This window comes from Zingiber officinale, chromosome 1A (assembly GCF_018446385.1).
Source record: "Zingiber officinale cultivar Zhangliang chromosome 1A, Zo_v1.1, whole genome shotgun sequence".
NCBI classification, from domain to species: Eukaryota; Viridiplantae; Streptophyta; class Magnoliopsida; order Zingiberales; family Zingiberaceae; genus Zingiber; species Zingiber officinale.
The window spans coordinates 6258022-6276849 of record NC_055987.1 but is presented as its reverse complement, the minus strand read 5'-3'; the positions used below and the strand labels follow the sequence as shown (position 1 = coordinate 6276849).

Genomic DNA, 18828 nt, shown 5'->3' with positions numbered 1-18828 from the left:
CTTTAAGGTGGCTATCTCCTGCTGCTGTTCAGCTAGCTGCTGCTGTAACTGAGCCACTAATGCTGTCAGGTCTGGGGGAGGCACTGAACTGTCTGCCTCATGCTGGGGCTCAGTGGATGGTGCCCTCCTAGCTGGGCGTCCACGTGCCATCTCTAAAGGAACAAAGGGCATTCATAACTGCTAACATCATGTTTACATAATAACTACTACAATCATGTCAGATGCTATCTTATATAAATGTGTTCTAGTTATCTATAAACATGAGCTATAAGCAAAAAACAAGAAAAGTAAATAGAGTGAGAGGTATTCTTACTTGGAAGCTGCAGGTTCAATGCTGATGTGTGTGTAGGAAGTATGGAAGCTGCTTTGATACCACTCTGTAACGACCCGCCTTCTACTAACTAGACTGTGAGGCCGATTGTCACATGGTGCTGTGCTAAACTATTCCCTGACCACCAATAAACCTAAGTGCGGAAGCTGTACTAGTCGAAATTTTGCTAAACTACTAACATTTCTTGGTTCTATACATACTAAGGGATGTAAACTAACTATTCATAACATGTTTTACCTTCCCCATGGCCAAGGAACTGAACTTAGACATTTTCCCGCTGATATCAGACCTCCCAATCGATCCATTGATCGATTGGAATGTCGGATCGATCCAGTGATCGATCCAGCACGCTACTGTGCTCGGGGCAATATTTTGGATCGATCGGCTGATCGATCCAGGCTGGTCAATCGATCCAGTGATCGATCCCAGAGCTCTCTGTTCGTGACAGAAATTGCTGGATCGATCGACTGATCGATCAAGAAGCCTACTGTTCGCGGAACAGATTGCCCAATCGATCCACCGATCGATTGAGGTTGCTGATTTTGTAGCTAAGCTCTGATTTCAGCACTGTTTCGTGCCTCAATCACATTACAAGTTCTAAAATGACTAGGAAACACTCTACCAATAACAAATAACATTCTCACATCATAAAAATAGTGTTCTAAGCATAATAGAGTGCATGGTTAACTAATTCATAGCGATTAACATGCTAAAGTACGAAATGCTAAAACACTGAAAAGTTCTAATGTTTAAACAAAGCTTGCTAAAGTTCCCTAAGATCTCTATTCCAAGTTCCTGCCCACACACATCTTCGTAGCATTGTCCTCCAGCCTCCGCTAGTCCATCTTTCCCTTACCTTTATCTGCAGTACAAGGAAAAGAAAGTATCTATAAGCTTTCGCTTAGTAAGAAACCATCTAACTCACTAAAACATGCACACGATAAGTTCATGCTTTGAAAGATGCTGATTGAAAACATGATGGAGAATGCTAGGCATGGCATACTATCATACAAAACATAGAAACCAAAAGCTAATCATGGCAATAACTGCAGTATCAATAAGAAAGGACTAAACTGAAACATAACTGAATTAAACTAAAGCTGAACTAGAATTGATTTCAAAACATAATCTCATGACTGATTGTGAGTTTGGAAAGCTATTATCATAATAGGTCAAAATACATAATCATACTGCTAATGGGCCCGGCAACTGTACATGCTATGCGCGCATCCTTAACTAGACCCGGGGTTGCAAATCCCGAATTTAGTAAGGTTTACTAGGTTATCTAAACCTAGGGACCGACTATGGGAGCCCAGCCCAATGGATATCTAATCCTGTACAGTGGGCCCTACTGAAAGTAAAATACTGGATTATAGCTAATTAATTTATCTTGCTTTTACTAGGTTATCTGAACCTAGAGGCGACTGTGGATGCCCACCCATTGGACCGTAGTCCCATATATGCTATAGCAAGACTAACTAAGCTATTTTAAATGCTTCTATTGCATTACTGAGCTATTAAAAATGCCTACTGTAGCATTTTACTGAGCTAAGCATTTTGTCGAACACTTAGTGTGCTCCAACTCTCCCCTCTATTAGGGAGACCACCTCTAGGCACCCGACAACGTCTAAAATCTCCAACTGAAAGGAGAAAACGTGTCTGGCCCATCTAGCGGTGCTTAACTAGATCCCTAAATCTGCGAGGAGGGTTAAATACACCCTATGCGTCGAAAAATCTACATCTAGCTAATTTAAAAGCATTCTATCATACGAAAAGCTACTTATACTGTAGGTGAGGGGTTTCCTACCTCGAGTTCAAATTTTCTTACGATTCTAATCGCTAGATTTCTGGAGGAGACGATCCTTTCGACGATCTTCTCGCGTCTATGCGTTCTTCTACCGAGGGGAATGTCCACGTGTCGAAGTCATCGCTGGAATTGCCCTTGGAACCCTTAGAACGGAACCCTTGCTTGTTCTTGTGGTTGGCGCCGAGAGAGGGAGAGGAGAAGGGAGGTTCGGCGGTGAGGGTTTGAGGAGAGGAAAAACTTACGATCCAAATAACCCTTCACTTAATTATTTCCTATTTATATTAAGTGGTAAATTTTCGCCCATCTCTAATATAAATTTAATTGATTCCCTTTCCTTTCAGCACGACCCTGCTGGGTTCACCTGGTTACTAAGGTTCACCATAAGTCATAGGACCCATAGGTCTCGGGTTCAATTCCCGCTTAAGCTATTTTCGTTTTCTATTTATTTTTGCTACTTTCGCTACTCTAAAAATTCCATAAAAATATTCTAAAATTCCAGAAAAATCATAGAATATTTATAAAAATATTTTTGAGAATTTTCGGGCGTTACAGCTTAGTACTAAATCTTGGTCTAACTAGTTAGGATCCATTTAAGGGTAGCTTCGGTCAGTTCCACTTGGCCAAATGCACCTGATCGAAACCATATCTTTCTAGACATGCGATGCCCAAGCTTCCCTAACGTACTATCATCCAAAACTTCACCAGTACCATGATTCGAGTTAAACTTTGTCTCTTTTTAACTAATCCTAATTACCCTGTCGGGTTAGTTTGTTTAGGTTACTGATAACTCACTTATTTGGGATAATTTTCTTGGTTGATATGGGGATTTTTTTAGCTAATTTTACTTGCTACTTGACACAATTTAGATTATTTGTCAATTGAGAATTGTTTGGAGCTAAATGTCATTTCATTTCTTAAATCATGATATATTCCTCACTATTTGAATTGGGTCTTGTAGGATATAGGAATTGATACATGATTCAAGTGAAGCCTAATCAACTCAAGAGGAGGAGTTCAACCAAGTGGAGAAGGTTCACATTTAATTTGACTCCAACCAAATTTATTAAGCCAACCCATTGCTCTTGACCTAAGTTCAACCCTCACACCAAATCCCTAAGTTCTCCCTAAACCAGATCAAGATTTACCCTAATTCCGGTTCAATTGGACCAAGGTATAAAGTCCAGGAAACTCGCGGATGAACAGTGGCTGCGCCTACTGTTCATCGTGCCAAAGAATTCCTGCATCCATTTTCTTCGCATCGCAGCCCCCAAATCTTCATCCGATCAACTTCTCAAGCGTCAATGTTGGTGTAGAAGACTAAGGCAACTGCTGGGCAGACCTCAGGTAGCTGGAATCTCGCCAAGAGGGTTTCTATTGTGAGTTCTCTGCGTCTGAAGCTTCCTTGCTGCTGTGAGTGCTGGAAACTGTGGAGGGAGCAAATTCACAATCCATTCTTCATCAACGATCATCGGAGGGGTTCTCTGGTGGTCTCCGTCGATCATTCGCCAACCAACAGCTTCCCATTGTTCTGTACAATTTCAGATTTGCGATTTCCAGAATTTTCCTGTACTTACAGTTTCAGATCTGCTCTTGGAGTCAACGTCGGTGAGGATTTCTTCAATTGAGACTTCAACTGCAGTGTGGAACCAATTTTAGCAGCTGTCTTCGCTTCATCTCTGATTTCCGGAGTTGAAGATTTCAATTCTGGCCTTGTGTGACGGCAAGGAGTTTGGTGTTGAGAATTGATTGAGATTAAGTTTGGCTAGTTTTATTTCTGCAATTTAGATTAAGTATTTCGTTCCTGCAATTTTTGTTTCTTCAATTCCTGTTTCCAAATTTTTGCTACTGCACTTGTACTCTTTAATTTTTGTTATTGCAATTTAGTTCTTTAATCATCTTTTTCCTGCAAACTTGTTACTGAAATTTCTATCCTGCACAGTAGACTAGATTCTGCAAAATAGCTGCAATTCAGTTTTTACAAGTTTCAATTCTGCATTTTATTCCCTACTTAATTTAGCAAATTTTGTTTGTGAAAATTGTGATTCTAAGTGTTTGATCCGCCTTTCAATTCTGCTGCGTGTTTCTGCAATTTCTTTTGCAAATTCAAGTTGAGTTGTGTTGGTCTTTAAGCTTAGTTGATCTTCTAATTACTTTAGAGTAAGTAACCTTACCTTGTTAAGGAATTTAGCTTTCTTGTTGAATTTAAATTCTGCTGTATTTAGATTTAGATAATTAACATCTCTTTTATTGGTTTGCATTTTGATTTTAATTTAGGATTTAGTTCAAAACCCACAACCCCACTTTTAAGAAGAAAACCCAAAAAGAACCCAAGAAGAGATTTGGATCTGAATCAAACACTCACCAACTAGACCCTGGAGAAAATCGACTTGGGCCCTATGCTATGTCATATTTGTGAGTAGTTAAGGGTTTTCAAACATTGTGTTAATTTGATAAGACCATTCGTGACACGTAGAGTATATTAGGCTTATCAAATTTTGGCGCCGTTGCCGGGGACCCAAAAACTAGTATTGTTTGTTTGATTTTAGATTATGCAGAGTGTTATCTCTTCTTCATTTTCATTGTCTTGATTTTATTGCTTATCTATTTGTTTCTACTTGTTGATTGTGGTTTATGACCAGGTCGTCACGCGATAAATTGTTTGAGCTTGATCCGGAGATAGAGAGGACTTTTAGAGCTTTGAGAATTCAAGAGAGAACACCAGAAATTTTTGAATGTAATTTTCATGTTTTGGATACTTCGATGGCAGAAAACAACAGAACTATGAAGGAACTTGCTGCTCCTGATACGGCTTACAAGTATTCTTGCATTACTTATCCAGACTTGTCAGTGGATTTCGAGCTCAGATCGGGTTTAATTCATTTGCTTCCTAAGTTTCAAGGTTTTTCAGGGGAAGATCCTAATAGACATTTGCATGAGTTCCATGTGGTTTGCTCTACTATGAAACCACAAGGCATTTTAGAGGAGGATATCAAGTTGAGAGCCTTCCCATTTTCATTGTCAGGATCAGCAAAGGAATGGTTGTACTATCTTCCAGCGGGATTCATTACGAGTTGGATTGACATGAAGAGGGCATTTTTAGAGAAATACTTCCCAGCTTCTAGAACCACAACTATAAGGAAGAACATCTGTGGTATTCAACAAGTTGTGGGAGAAACTCTTTATGATTACTGGGAGAGGTTCAAGAAATTGTGTTCAAGCTGTCCTCAACATCAAATTAGTGACCAGTTACTTGTTCAATATTTTTATGAAGGTTTGTTACCTATGGATAGGAGCATGATTGATGCTGCAGCTGGAGGTGCTTTGGTTAACAAGACTCCAGAACAAGCAAGGGAGCTCATTGCAAATATGGCAGAAAATTCTCAACAATTTGGGAGTAGGGCACTTACTACTAGAGGAGTTGGTGAAGTTCAAACGGTATCAAATGAGCAAAAGGAGATCAAAAGTTCATTGTTGGAGTTGACATCTTTGGTCAAACAAATGGCGTTGAATAGTGCTAGCCAAGTTTCATCTTTTCCAGTCCAAACGATGAGAGTTTGTGGCATTTGTTCGAGTCAAGAGCACACTTCGGAATTATGTCCAAATCTCCATCAAGATGAATCAATGGCGGCTATATCAAGACCACAATTTCAGCAAAGATATGATCCAAATTCTTCCACCTATAATCCAGGTTGGAAGGATCATCCAAATTTGAAGTACGGGAATTCCTTCTACCAACAACCACCTCAAAATCAGAATGTGCAGAATTTTCAGCAATATCAGCAATCCAACACTCCAAATCAGTTTCAATATCAGCAATTTCAGCCACTTGCTGTTCCAAACCAATTCCAACATCAAAATCAGCAATTTCAGCATCCTAATCAGTTCCAACAGCAATCATATGCCTCTTTCCATCCACAAAATCAGCATCCAAATTTTCAGCAGCAAATTCAAAATTTCCAGCAACCTGCACAGAATTTCCAGCCAACACAGAATTTCCAGCAATCTATTCAGAATTGGCAGCAACCAAATTCTTCTTTTTCTTCTCAACCAAGGTCTTATTCAAATCAAAGTGGTAATAACAATTCAAATGCAGCAAGTACACAGCAGCAGCAAAAGATGGAGGATATGATGCAGCAGATTTTGCAACAACAGCACTTAGTTTTACAGCAGCAGCAACATCAACAGAGGACTGATTCTGCTTTGCAAAACATTGAGAGACAAATTGGCCAATTAGCAAGCAACATAAATCAGATGCAAGCCCAAGGATCAAGTCAATTGCCTTCACAAACAACTCCAAATCCTAAGGGAAATGTTAGTGCATTGACTCTTCGAAGTGGTAAGACAACTTCAGAATTAGTGCGGAATGCTCCAGGTGGATCAAATCTAGTTTCATCAGGTTCAATTCCAGTTTCAACAAATGTTGTGCAACCTCCAGATTTTGTTCAAAATAAGTTAGATTCTACTGCAAACCAGCTTCGGAATTTTCCAGCATCTTCAGCCCAAACAGATTCTGCATTTCCTGGAAATGTTGGTGTTGTTCAACCGGATTATACACAACCAATATTATCAGATTTTACTCAATTTGATGGCTCAGGAAAAGTAGCAACAGCAGCTCAGGATTTGGACAGTAATTCACAACAGCAAGGTGCCGATATTCACATCCCTTTGCCTTTTCCTCAAAGAAAAGTCCAGCAAAGAAAGAATGTAGAGGAAGAGAAAGCTAGAGAATTTCAAGACCTTGTAAATTTATTCAGCAAAGTGGAGGTGAATGTGCCTTTGTTGACAATGGCTAAGCAAATTCCGAAATATGCTAAATTTCTCAAGGATCTATGTGTTCACAAAAAGAAATTGAAGGGGAATGAATTGATAAGCATGGGGAAGAATGTTTCAGCCCTTATTCAACCAGTTCCAAAAAAATGTGAAGATCCTGGAGTGTTCACTGTGCCTTGTGAGATTGGAAGTTGTGTTTTTGAAGATGCCATGTTGGATTTAGGAGCATCAATCAATGTGATGCCAAAATCAGTCTTTCAGACACTTGGAATTGGTCCTCTACAGCAGACCGGAGTTGTTATTCAGCTAGCTGACCGAGCTCATCCAGCCGGAGTGATTGAAGATGTGTTGGTGAAGGTGATGTTGGTGCAATCTTAGGTCAAGGTTGACCTGGTTGACCTGACTCGAGTTGACCTGACTCGAGTTGTGTTTTGATGTTTGACGATGTTTGACGAGAAGAGAGTTGTATTCTTGATGTTTGACAAGAATAGGTGTTTGGGAGATTGTAGGTGCAACCTTAGGTCAAGATTGACTGGTTGGCCGTGATTCGAGGAAAAAGTCCAAGCGAGGGGCTTGGCGCGAAAATCAATCACGGAGACTTGGCAGGAAAAATCAGCGGTAGCTTGCGGAAAAGTCAGCGGGAGCTTGCGCGAGAAAGTCTGGCGGGATGTTGGCGGTGTGGAAAGTCCTGGTGAGTGAAGCGAGGCGGTGGGAAAGTCCTGGCGGGATGCTAGGCGGTGGGAAAGTCACGGTGAGTGAAGCGAGCGGTGGGAAAATCTGGCAGGGACGTTAGGCGGTGTGGAAAGTCTGGTGAGTGAAGCCAGGCGGGGAAGTTCTGGCAGTGAATCTAGGCGATGGAAAGTCACAGTGAGTGAAGCAGCGGTTGGGAAAGTCTGGCAAGTGACGTTAGGCGGTTGGAAAGTCACAGTGAGTGAAGCAGGCGGTGAAAAGTCTGGCAGGATGTTAGGCGGTGGAAATCTGGTGAGTGAAGCCGGTGAAAGTCCGGGTGAGTGAAGCAGAGCGAGGACATCGGTGTTGAGGAAAGTCAGTAGGTCGAAGGATTGGGGACACTTGGCGGAGAATTACAAGTAGAGTCGAGGGTGACGGATCTAGGAATGAAGTACCAACAAGTCGAGATTGCGGATGTTGGTTTGGACTTGGTTTGGGCGAAAACCGTGAACTAGATCGATCGGTGATCGATCGGTGATACCTCGAATATTACGATCGGTGCGGTGGCCGATCGATGCTACATCGATAGCTCGTGTGATGGCGGTCGATCGGTGACCGATCGAGTCGTCGAGCGAGCAGGGACGGCGCGAGGGGCGATCGGTGCGGGGACCGATCGGACCTGGCTGATCGGTCCCGGAACCGTCGAAGTTCCACGATCGATGCGTGGACGATCGAGGAGGTTCCTGATCGGTCCGTGGACCGATCGAGGGCGAACGAATCGACTTCTTCACGATCGGTTGCGGGCCGTCGAGATGTTACTGATCGGTCCGCGGGCCGTCGAGTTCTAGCGTTGTGGCCTAGCGGCTAGTTTCTTCATTGTTTCTTCTTCGCAGTATAAGGAGGCGAGGGCATCTTGTGAGAACTCTCTCTTTATTTTTCTTAGAACTTCTGTTCTGCTGCTGAAGTTTGAGCTTCGATGAGCTTTGTTGAGCTCGCTTCCGAAGCCCGCGTGTCTACTGTGTTGCTTGTTGGCATTCGTCCGTGAAGTTGTTGCTTCAGGACTTCATCGAAGAAGCAAGCTTGTATTATTACATTCATTGTATTTACTTCTTGTATTCCTTGTATTCCATCTTCTATTGCGAGTTATTGTGGCGAGTTTCTCCACCCTGAGGAGTATCTATAGCCGGTTTTCAGGGCTCGTCCATGACGGATTGTTGGACTCGTCCACCTTACGGACACGCCGAGGAGTAGGCCCTAATCTCGAACCTCGTTACATCCTTGTGTTAAGGTTTGGTTTTCTTCTCTTCGTTTCTTTGTATTTTCATTGTCTTGCTTCGATTTGTAGAAAAGCGAATTTGGGGTCATTATTCACCCCTCTCTGGCAGATCTGAATGATCCGACAAGTGGTATCAGGCAGTCGCGCCGTGGGATTAACATCAGGGAGCCTAAGCTAGAGATGGATCGACTCGGAGAAGACATCACGATTCCACCCTTCTACGATCGGCGTTTTGGAAGGTAAGAATGAGATATTTTCTTATGACTAACCTTGAGAATTGGAGTTGTGTTCAATTAGGTTTTACTCCTCCGTTGGATAAAGAAGGAGAACTTTTGGAGAAAAAGAAGTGGACGAAGGAGCACCAATCAACCGTCAACGATGAGGTATTGAAAATTTTGAATTTTCTTTACCTAATGATGTTTTGTGTAGGATAGGTGGATACAACGATGCCAAGGAGTTGTGGAACAACTTGGCTAAGTTCCGTGAGGAGAACTCATGACCGTGAAGAAGTCAGTGAGTCAGTCGCTCACATCGTGGGCATGGATTTGGGGTTGAGGGTCACTCGACATACAGGATGAAGAGGAGGAGAGTTCTTCTTGAGTTTGGAGCGAAGAAGAAACCACCTCAGGAAGGATGAAGGAGGCGTTGACCATCCTCAACCTAGGTAACTCAAGCGATTTAATTTCTTGTAAATTACGTATAATGTGCTTTGAGTGTAGGGAGTATGGACATTACTGAGTAAGTGTCCAGGAGGTTGGGAAGACTCCTGGGCGAGGTCGAGGAAGTCGGGTCCCGCATGAGGCGAGGAGGACGTGGTGTGCTTCGATCTGTGAAGGGGACATTATCGGGTCGATGTCAGGGGAGCAACCTCGCGAGGACGAGAAGACGAGGCATCGACGGGAGGCTAAGGCAAACCCTAAGGTAACCTTTAAGGCTCGTTATTGCAATACTAGTAAGATCGTGCTAGTGGTTTGATTGCAATTGACAATAATGATAAGCATGATAATTATAAAAATCGATACACATGCTTAGGTGCCAAACATGAGCCTAGATAAGGATAACACTAGGAAAGCCAACCCTAGGATCAACTCAATCTAAGGTTAAGGATAACTGGGTAGAAATCCCAAATCATCTAGGCATATGCCTAGGAATACCTCGAAAAAATGATAAATTAAAGTTTGAGGTATTAGAGAAGGAGAATCAGTCTTGAGGTTAAGACTGATACTTTGGAAAAGGCTCTTAAGAACTTGGAGAAGTCGTCTCTAGGGTTTAAGGGTGAAAACCAATATCGAGACGAAAGGTTTGGGTCATGAACCCAAGTCCCAGTGGTCAAGCCCACTTATCATAATGTTCCATTCGATTATGGAACAAAATCTAGAGCTAGCACCTAGGTCACAAGGGAGTCACCCTAGAGTTGATCTTGATGAGTCCCCAATGACCAAGGCTTTAAAGCCTGGGAGGGTCGTTAGGAGGTTGCTAGGGAAGTCATCCCTAGTGAATATTTAGTGAACCCAATGAGCTCGAATAGGTATTGGGTTCTAGGAGTCATCACGCTAGATGGATTAGAGTGTGCCAACCTTATTTGGATAAATAGTTAATCTATTCATAGCAAAAGGTGGCATTTGAGGAATTTTCAAGGTGTAATCAAGCCTTGAAAATGAAATGGAAAATTATTCCTAAAGGTGATTAGGATGTGCCAATCTCAATTAAGGAGTTTTCTAGAGTCAATCTAATTGGCACATAGTGATCTAAAAATCTTTTGTATTTGATTTTAGGTCCATTACACTTAGGAATATAGAATTTATGGCAAAATGATCAAAATTATCAAAAATTGCAACTAAGACTAGAATTAGGTATTTTCTATACCTTTATATGCTATTTGCCATGTATTGTTTGCCATATGCCATGTCATGACATCATATTTATTTTATGATCATTTAAAATGTCATGATAATGCTTAGGTTAGTTATATGTCATGCCTTAGTTAAAGTTTCATACTTTATGCATGACATCATGACATTGTCACGTGTTATTACGTATGATATCATTTTACGCCATGTCATCATTTCTTGCATTTATAATCAATGAAATTGATCTAAGGATAAAACACAATTTGATATGGAGATCGACTTGTTGTTAGAAAATGCATGAGAACTTAGATTAAGCTAACCTAAACCCATATCTCACATCAAAATTGACTTGAATGTGTTTGATACACCTTAGATGTGTGTGAGATATTAGGATGATGAGTTAGGATCAAGGTCATGGTTCTTGTACCTAGATGAGCCTAATTAAAATGGGGATCATAGGGAAAGCTTGTGTACAAGTCATGTATATTTAGCCCTAAGATTGTGGTCCCAAATTAAAGGGTTTAAAAGCATTTTAAAATTGATTTGAAAAACCTTGATGAAGCTTTCCTAGTGATAGCATTCATCATTGAGCATTGTGATACGAAGTTGAGTTAAACTTGAACTATTTCAAAGTTTTTGAACTTTGTATCAAGATTGAAAAATGGAAATTTTCATAGAAAACTATTTTCCTTGATAGTGTATGATATGAGGAATGTATCCTCAAAGTTTAGTAATTTTGGAATTTTACGTAATTTTACGTGAGTTTCGAACTTCTCCGGGAAAATCAGAAATCTCGATTCGATTGGATCGGTCTAGGACCGATCGAGGATCGATGCGGTGGCCGTCGGTGGCAATCGATCACGATCGATGGCGTGGATCGATGCGGGACCGATCCGTGGGGCTTGATCGGTCCGAGGACCGATCGGTGGCTCGATGTTCAGACAAGGTGTCTGAAATTTCAGTTTTGGGAGTGAGTTTCGGGTTTCTAAGGGTTGAAACTCTCCAAGACATTGTTGGTGCAATGGTCAAGGGGAGTTGACCTTTGGGGTTTTACCTAATTGTCGAGGGAGTTGACTTTTAGGGGAGTTTTACTCCTTAAGACTTTCGAGGATTAGTGATATGGGATTATCACTAAATTGAGTGTTGAGTTTAGTTTCGAGGGGGAAATTAAGGGTTTCAATGAAGGTATGGGACTTTCATTGGGAAGAAACTCTTGACCTTGATTCCCTCTTTTGATGTGTGTCAAAAAGGGGCCAAGGGGAGAGTGTAGGTTTTGGAAGAATGTTCGAGGAAGAACGTTGGAAAACCTAAGTTAGGTTATCGGGTTAACTAACTTGATTTTGGATTTTGTCGAACATCAAAGGGTGAGATTGTTGGTGCGATCTTAGGTCAAGGTTGACTGGTTGACTGACTCGAGTTGACTGACTCGAGTTGTGTTTTGATGTTTGGCGATGTTTGACGAGAAGAGTTGTATTCTTGATGTTTGTGAGAATAGGTGTTTGGGAGATTGTAGGTGCGACCTTGGGTGAGTTGACACGGTTGGCCGTGATTCGAAAAGTCAGCGGGGAGCTTGGCGCGCGAAAAATCAATCACGGAGACTTGGCAGGGGAAAAGTCAGCGGTAGCTTGGCGCGGAAAATCAGCGGGGAGCTTGGCGAGAAAGTCTAGCAGGATGTTAGGCGGTGTGGAAAGTCACAGTGAGTGAAGCGGCGGTGGGAAAATCTGGCAGGATGCTAGGCGGTGTGGAAAGTCACAGTGGTGAAGCGAGCGGTGGAAAATCTAGCAGGACGTTAGGCGGTTGGAAAGTCCGTGAGTGAAGCGAGGCGGTGAAAAAGTCTGGCGGGATGTTGGCGGTGTGAAATCACAGTGAGTGAAGCCGGTGAAAGTCGGGTGAGTGGAGCCGAGGCGAGGGACATCTGGTGTTGAGAAAGTCCAAGTAGGTTAAAGGTTGATCGGACACTTGGCGGAGAATTCTAGCAGGTCGAGTGACCGATCTTAGGAATGAAGTACCAACAAGTCGAGATTGACCGGATGTTGGTTTGGACTTGGTTTGGCGAAAACGATGCTAGATCGATCGGTGATCGATCGGTGATACTCGAATATTCCGATCGATGCGGTGGCCGATCGATAACTACATCGATAACTGCGTGTGATAGCGGTCGATGCGGTGACCGATCGGTCGATCAGCGAGCAGGGGCGGCGCGAGAGGCGATCGGTGCGGGGACGATCGGATAACTGATCGGTCCCGGGCCGATCGGGAGTTCCTGATCGGTCGTGGACGATCGGAGATTCTGATCGGTCCGTGGACCGATCGAGACGGAATAAGCGAGCTTCTTCACGATCGATGCGGAGCCGTCGGGATGTCTGATCGGTCGCGGGCGATCGAGGTTCTAGCCGTTGTGTAGACGACTAGTTTCTTATTGTTCTTCTTGGCGGTATAAGGAGGCGAGGCATCTTCGTGAGAACTCTCTCTTTCTTTTTCCTTCTTAGATTGCTGAAGTTTGAGCTTCGACTGAGCTTTGTTGTGCTCACTTCCGAAGCCCCGCGTGAGCTTCTTTCGGCTGAGCTGCTTGTTGGCATTCGTCCGTGAAGTTGTTGCTTCCAGGACTTCAGTCGACGACAAGAAGGCAAGCTTGTATTGTTACATTCATTGTATTTACTTCTTGTATTCCTTGTATTCTATCTTGCTGTTGCGAGTTATTGTGGCGAGGTTTCTCCACCCACAAGGAGTATCTATTAGCCGGTTTTCCGGGGGCTCATCCACCGACGGATTGACTGGACTCGTCCACCTTACGGACACGCCGAGGAGTAGGAGCCCTAATCTCCGAACCTCGTTACATCCTTGTGTTAAGGTTTGGTTTTCTTCTCTTTCATTTCTTTGTATTTTCCGCTGTGCTAACTCGATTTGTAGAAAGAAAGCGAATTTGGGGTCGGCTATTCACACCCCCCTCTCTAGCCGAGTACGAAAGATCCCAACAGGTGAGAGAGCTTATTTTTCCTGCTGATTTCTACATTCTGGATATGGAGGGAGATTTACTTGCGAATAGATCTCCACTCATTCTTGGTAGGCCATTTCTAAAGACTGCAAGAACGAAGATTGATGTGCACGCTGGAACACTATCCATGGAGTTTGCAGATACAGTGGTTCAGTTTAGTTTATTTGATGCTATGAAGCACCCGTCAGAGGACCACTCTATTCTTAGCATTGACATAGCAGATGAGTTGATTAGCATAGATTTGACTTTTGGCCTTGAGTCTCGGCTGGAAATTTTTGAGGGTGAGGAGTGCCTATATGATTCTAAGGTTTCTACTGAAAGTGAAGGTAATGTGGGAGCAATTGATGTGGAGCTCGTTGGTAGTTCAAGTTCATTGGAAGGTGAATATTTAAGTATAGGGGATTGCACAGAGGAAGCAATACCCCAAGAATCACATATTTTGATTGAAGTGTCACCTGAATCAGGAAAAGGTGAATATGTAAGTGTAGGGGATTGCACAGAAGGAGCAATACCCCAAGAATCACTACAGTCAGTTATTGATGCACAGCAGCCAGAGTTGAAGCCTCTTCCTGAACACCTTAAGTATGCATTTTTGGGAGAAGGACAGCAGCTACCCGTTATTATAGCTCAAAATTTAGAGCCAGAGCAAGAACAAAGATTATTGGGAATTTTGAGACAGCATAGGAAAGCTATTGGGTGGACACTTGCTGATATTCCTGGTATCAGTCCTTCGATTTGTATGCATCGGATTTATTTAGAGGAGGATGTGAAACCAGTGAGGCAACCACAGAGAAGACTTAACCCATTGATACTCGACGTTGTAAAGAAAGAGGTGACTCGACTTTTACAGGCTGGTATTATTTACCCGATTTCTGATAGCAAATGGGTAAGTCCAATTCATGTGGTTCCCAAGAAGTCAGGCATTACAGTGGTAGCTAATGAGGACAATGAGTTGGTGCCTACCAGAATTCAGAATTCATGGAGAGTTTGTATAGACTATAGGAAACTGAATCAAGCAAGCAGAAAGGACCACTACCCATTGCCTTTTATTGATCAGATGTTGGAGAGATTGGCGGGGAAGTCCCATTATTGTTTCCTAGATGGATACACAGGTTATTTTCAGATTTGCATCGCTCCTGAGGATCAAGAGAAGACCACCTTCACTTGCCCCTTTGGTACATTCGCTTACAGACGTATGCCTTTCGGACTTTGCAACGCACCAGGGACCTTCCAGCGATGTATGGTAAGCATTTTTGGTGAGTTATTAGAGCATTGCATGGAGGTTTTTATGGATGACTTTTCGGTTTACGGTTCATCTTTTGATGCATGTTTGGAAAATTTATCTCGAGTTTTGAATCGTTGTATTGAGACAGATCTGGTTTTAAATTTTGAAAAATGTCATTTCATGGTTGAGCATGGTATTGTTTTGGGATATGTCATTTCTAGGGAAGGTATTAAAGTAGATCCTGCTAAGATTAATGTTATATCTTCTTTATCTTACCCCGCATGCGTGCGGGAGGTTCGAGCTTTTCTTGGACATGCAGGTTTCTATAGGAGATTCATACGTGATTTCAGTAAAATTGCTCTTCCCTTGACTCAGCTACTACAGAAGGATGTAACTTTTCATTTTGATCAGAAGTGCAAAGAGGCTTTTGAGAAGCTGAAAGAAGCCCTTGTTACAGCACCCATTATTAGCCCACCAGATTGGAGCCTTCCTTTTGAGTTGATGTGCGATGCTTGAACTATCAGCATACCTCATTTCTGTCTTGCGAGCACCACCTGTTATGCTGTCCTGATCAGACTTCTTGCTATACCTGACGAAAAAGAAAAATACCAATCAACAGGCAAAGATTGTGATATAATATGTTTGCATTTGAATCTACTTCTGCTCTGAAATACCTCCTCAAGAAGCCCGATGCGAAACCTAGGTTGATCAGATGGATGCTTCTGCTCCAAGAATTCGACGTGGAGATACGCGATAGGAGTGGAAGGGATAACCTAGTGGCAGATCACCTGAGCAGGATCGAGGGAGAAATTGACCACACGGATATTGCTGATGAGTTTCCAGATGAGCACCTCCTACAGCTACACGGGGAGACTCCATGGTATGCGGATCTGGTTAATTTTATAGTAGCACGTGTTTATCCCACACAATTTTCAAAAGCTCAAAAAGATAAATTAAAAAGTGATTCAAAATTCTATGTGTGGGATGATCCTTACTTGTGGAAGTTTTGTAGTGATCAGATCATTAGGAGGTGCATTCCTGATTATGAGTTTCATTCTGTACTTACTTTTTGTCATTCATTAGCATGTGGTGGGCATTTTGGACCCCAAAGAACTGCTAGGAAAGTGTTAGAGTGTGGATTATATTGGCCCACCTTGTTTCGCGATGCATATGTTTTTTATAAATCATGTAATAGGTGTCAGCGAACTGGAAACATAGGCCCTAGGAATGAAATGCCCCAACAAACTATGTTGTTTTGTGAAATCTTTGATGTTTGGGGAATTGATTTTATGGGTCCATTTCCTGTCTCTTATGGATTTCTATACATTTTATTGGCAGTTGATTATGTTTCCAAATGGGTGGAGGCCATTCCCACCAGGACTGATGATTCTTCAGTGGTTGTTAGTTTTGTCAGGTCACACATCTTTTGCAGGTTTGGAGTACCCAGGGCGATCATCAGCGATCAAGGGTCTCATTTTTGTAGCAGACATATGAAAGCTTTGCTGAGCAAATATGGGGTTGTGCACAAGATTTCTACTCCCTACCACCCTCAGACAAATGGGCAAGCTGAAGTGTCTAATAGGGAAGTTAAATTAATTCTTGAAAAGACCGTGGGACCAGATAGGAAGGACTGGAGCAAAAGGCTTGATGATGCATTATGGGCTTATAGAACTGCTTTCAAGACCCCTATAGGAATGTCTCCATTCAGAATTGTGTATGGAAAAGCTTGTCATCTACCAGTGGAGATTGAGCATAGGGCATATTGGGCAGTTAAAGCATGTAACTTCGATATTAGCACTTCTGAAGAGGAAAGGAAATTGCAACTTCAAGAACTTGAGGAGATTAGACTGGAAGCCTTTGAGAATTCACGGATTTACAAGGAAAAGACTAAGAACGTTCATGACAAGCACATTGTGGTAAAAGAATTCAAAATTGGTGATAAAGTGCTTTTGTACAAGTCACGCCTGAAATTGATTAAGGGTAAGTTGAGATCCAGATGGGAGGGACCTTTTTGTGTTACTAATATTTTTCCCTATGGTGTGATTGAGATACAGGAAGTTGTTACTGGTCAAACGTTCAAAGTGAATGGTCACCGACTCAAGAAATTTCATGAGGGAGTGAATGTGCTAGAGGTGGAAAGATTGGACCATATTGACGCCATTTACCCAACTTGAAGGGGAGTGTGTTCCATTTTACCTTTTACTTGCCATTTGTAGATATCATTTCCTTTACCTTGCTGGAATAACTCCTTGGTTTTATGTTTTTGATGATGTTCATTTCAGTTTTTAAGAATAAATCCTTCATTGTAGATATCATTACTTGGTCATTTTCATTTCATTTCCGCAAAGAAGTTTTAGGTTTAGGAATAAATTGTACCCCCTTTACACTTCTTGACATCATGTTAGAGATTTTAAAAGCAAGTTAAATTTGAGTGTTAAGTTTTGGGACTTTGTTGCTTGAATGGATTCTAGGATTGCATGAGGTTAATACTTAGTGATGGATTCTAGATTGATGAAGTGAAATGATAACTTTTGCTTACCTAGTGAGGTTTGAGCCTAATTTTGTGATGCACTTGTGGTTTTTGTCACTCTAGAACTTGCTTAAGTCTTTTAAAGGCCACTTGACTAGAGATTGAGTCATCTTTATGAAGGTTATTCAATTTTCACATTTCCCACAAATTGTCTTTGCTGTTTTTCTTTGCATGAATCATCATATCTTTTATCTATCCTAATGTTTTATTTCTTTGGATGTGGTAACTTGGGATGTTATGTGATGATTTTATTTTGGCCGAGATGGACAAAAGAATAAGTGTGGGGGAAGTGTTAAATGCTTAGTGTTTTGAGCTTTGGCTTATTCTTCGGAAATTCAATGTGTTACAAGATGAACTTAAAAAAAGATTTAGGGCAATGGACATTAAATGTGAAATGCAGGTTGCAATTTGGAAATGATTTTGGAAATTGTACAAATGACAGGCTAATGAAGATTACTGAGTTTTGGAAACATTACTGAATCTGGAATTTGCAGAAATTTGTAGGAATGGTTGTACAATGCAGAAAAATATAGAAATCTGTGGCAATCTGTTTGGAAATTGAAATCAAAAGTATGGTATTGAGTTTGAAGTTGGAATCAGAAAAAAAATCAGGAAGAAATGGTATTCAAGGAAATCAGATTGGAACTTTGGCAGGGAGTGCAGGAAAAAATTCTAGAAATCAGAAATGGAAGGATGAATTGTGCCAAGCCTTTATGCTGTTTCAAAATTACAACACTTGGATTCAAGTTCAAATAAATTTAATGTCAAATGAATTCCTTCCTTGAGGCCAACTCTTTATGATTCAAACCTTAATACTTTCAGTAATTCTGATTTACAGTGCTAAATGGAATTGAAGTTTTGGTAGCTGGAATTTGTGCACAACATAATGATGCTCAAATCTACAAAAACATGCTCAAATTTGAATAATTGTGCCTTGCAAGAATGGAAAGCTAATGAAGATCACTAAATTTGGAACACCATTGAATTGCTAATGACATCTTTCATCAAGAATTGCTGGAAGGCAAAGGAGTTATTGAGTTTGCTGAAATATGCAAAATGCAGAAATCTGCAAAGGGCTGACAGGGATGTTTTTAGAGTGTTTTTCAATGTTTGCCCGGAAATTCAAATAAGATCAGAAAAAAAAAAGAAAAAAAAGAATTTCTGCTAATGAGGAATCTCTGTGCCATTTTGGAAAATGAGCTATGACAAGTTAGAATTGTGTAAATCTGGAAATATTTGAAGTATGCATCGATAGGGATCTTAAGAAGCGAGATGAAAAGGAATTGAGATTTTTTTGGTGGATAAATGATGCATAGTTGACATAAAGTCAGAATGCTGTATAGGAAATTCAGATCTGCACTTTGCTGTGCTAACT

General features: G+C 41.5%; 1 protein-coding gene and 1 non-coding gene across 2 annotated transcripts; one reads left to right on the top strand and one right to left on the bottom strand.

Moving 5' to 3' along the window:
* Positions 1-2930: 2930 nt before the first annotated feature.
* Positions 2931-15439, top strand: LOC121996232. The gene is made up of 3 exons (XM_042550125.1): positions 2931-3743; positions 4778-7265; positions 13682-15439. The coding sequence occupies exons 2-3, from the start codon at positions 4899-4901 to the stop codon at positions 15437-15439; spliced, it is 4125 nt and encodes a 1374-aa protein (XP_042406059.1). The 5' UTR covers positions 2931-3743; positions 4778-4898.
* Positions 5268-5374, bottom strand: LOC122039353. Its single transcript, XR_006128185.1, has one exon. It is a non-coding gene; the product is annotated as a small nucleolar RNA R71 (small nucleolar RNA).
* Positions 15440-18828: the final 3389 nt, after the last annotated feature.